Raw genomic sequence first — 2,250 nt, forward strand, 5'->3', positions numbered from 1 at the left:
TTATTTCTTCCTTCTGAAGAATTGTCTTAGAGCCTCCTTTATGTCTTTATTCCTCAGGCTGTAGATGAAGGGGTTCAGCATGGGGGTGACCACAGTGTACATCACTGAGGCTGCTGCACTTGAGAGTGAGTTGTGGGTTGCAGCAGAACTCAGGTACACCCCTAGGCCCGTACAATAAAATAAGGAGACAACTGAGAGGTGAGATGCACAGGTGGAAAATGCCTTGTACTTCCCCTCAGCTGATGAGATTGCACGTATAGAGGAAGCTATCTTAGAGTAAGAGTACAGGATCCCAGCGAGGGGACCACCGCCCAGCAGCACAGCTGACAAATACATCACCAGGTTGTTAAGAAAGGTGTCAGAACAGGCAATGTGGATTATCTGATCAAGTTCACAGAAAAAGTGGGGGATTTTCAAGCCTGTACAAAAGAGCAGTGGTAATGCCATTAAGCTTTCTGTCAAGGAATGCAGGGCACTCATGATCCAGGACACCAGAACCAGCAGTCCACAGAGCTGAGGGTTCATGATGACTGAGTAGTGCAGGGGGTGACAGATGGCCACAAACCGGTCATAGGCCATCACGGTCAGGAGTAAGCCGTCCAACCCTATAAAGAGTACGGAAAAGTACAACTGGGTGACACAGCCTGCATAGGTGATGACTTTGCTGTGTGTCTGGATGTTTGACAGTGTCTTTGGAACCATGGTGGAGGTAACACAGATGTCTACAAAGGACAGGTTGGAGAGGAAGAAGTACATGGGGGTGTGGAGGTGGGAATCAGAGCTGATGGCCAGGATGATGAGCAGGTTTCCAAACACAGTTGTCAGATACATGGAGAGGAAGAGTCCAAAGATAATGGGCTGCAATTCTGGTTCCTCTGAAAGTCGCAGAAGAAGAAATCCTAAAATCCTTGTATCATTCATGGGTTCCATGTGGTTTAGGTGACTACTAGTCAGAGAAAGAGAACATGACTAAGTTTCACTCAAAAGGGCATCCCTCGCATTGCTGAAAGGCAACCATTTATATTTTGCAGTCAAGATATTCATTTCTGTATTTTGTGTATGGAACTTGTCTCAATTTCTGTGCTCTTCAGAGCTGTCTCTGATTCAGAATTCCTGTGCTATGCTCAACGTTTCCCTAAGAGGTTGTGTATTGTTTAATGAGAAATTCTTTCATGCCCTTGAGTAATATTGATTGTGTGCTGACTATGCTCCAGGAACTGTCTAGCTAATGAGTGTAGGGTGCTGAGAAACTGATGTTCTTACTATCCAATGATGGAGAAAGACCATGAGCTGATAAAGACATCATCATCTGATGTGTTAGATGGTGCTTAGAAGGAAATGAAAGCACATCAAAAGAGAATGGTTAGGGGCTGCTATTTTTTATGGGTGTCCAGGCAAGACCAGCAGACCAGGTGACATTTCAACAGAGACCTCAAGGAAGAATGGGTGGGAGCTGGAGGATATGTGAGGAAGTCTGTGCCTGGCGGAGGGAATGACTAGGGCAAAGACCTGAGGGAGGTTCTTGTTTCAGATAATGAAGGCTCAAATAGGAGCCAGTGCAGTGAGGGGGATGAGAAGGAGGGAGAGTGATGAGAGGTGGTGTCGGGGTGTTGAGGAACCAGGTGGTCTCCCTGCTGCTGCTGAAACTTCAAGACACTGACAGCCCCATCTCCCCAAGTGGTTCCCAGCCCTCTATTAATGTGGCCCCCAAGAATGTAAACAGGGCAGCAAATTCCAGGCTGTAAGCTTCCCATGGATGTGTAAACGTGGGGCTCCATTTTACATCATCATTTTGTGTCTTGGATTTAACAAAATATATAAAATCTGCTGCATAACAAAAGAGATGAATGATAGGCATGATAGACACGGGTGGTTGATGAGAGACTGTGATGAAAAAAGCTTCCCTGTTTCTGACAACATTTCAACCCTGCTTATATACCCCAATGCCCAGAATAATTAATAATTAATACAAAGTGATACCTTTATAGTGTCAAGATGTCTTACAGATTAAATACCCTAAGAGAAAAGGGGAAATGGGAGTAAACCCACAGTTCACAAAAGGAATCACACAAAGTCCAGTAAAAGTGTGTGGGGGGGTGTGTAAGATGCAATTGTAAAATATTTGTGTAAATTATAGTAAATGCAAAACAATGTACGTGAAAAAACTTTGCACGGCTCTTTCTTTTTCCTAAATGAATGGTTATCACTGGTGATGAGATGAGGCTGTTTTCCTTCCACCTCTCATTTTTC

At 44.5% G+C, this 2,250-nt stretch overlaps 1 protein-coding gene across 1 annotated transcript; it reads right to left on the bottom strand.

The window, feature by feature from the left end:
• LOC116541589 (olfactory receptor 7A10-like) lies at positions 1-930 on the bottom strand. The gene has a single exon (XM_032265860.1). It carries the CDS (start codon positions 928-930, stop codon positions 1-3), a length of 930 nt encoding a protein of 309 aa, XP_032121751.1.
• Positions 931-2,250: the final 1,320 nt, after the last annotated feature.

Source organism: Sapajus apella, unplaced genomic scaffold (genome assembly GCF_009761245.1).
Source record: "Sapajus apella isolate SASKATOON/1434 unplaced genomic scaffold, GSC_monkey_1.0 scaffold152, whole genome shotgun sequence".
In the NCBI taxonomy this organism is placed as follows: domain Eukaryota; kingdom Metazoa; phylum Chordata; class Mammalia; order Primates; family Cebidae; genus Sapajus; species Sapajus apella.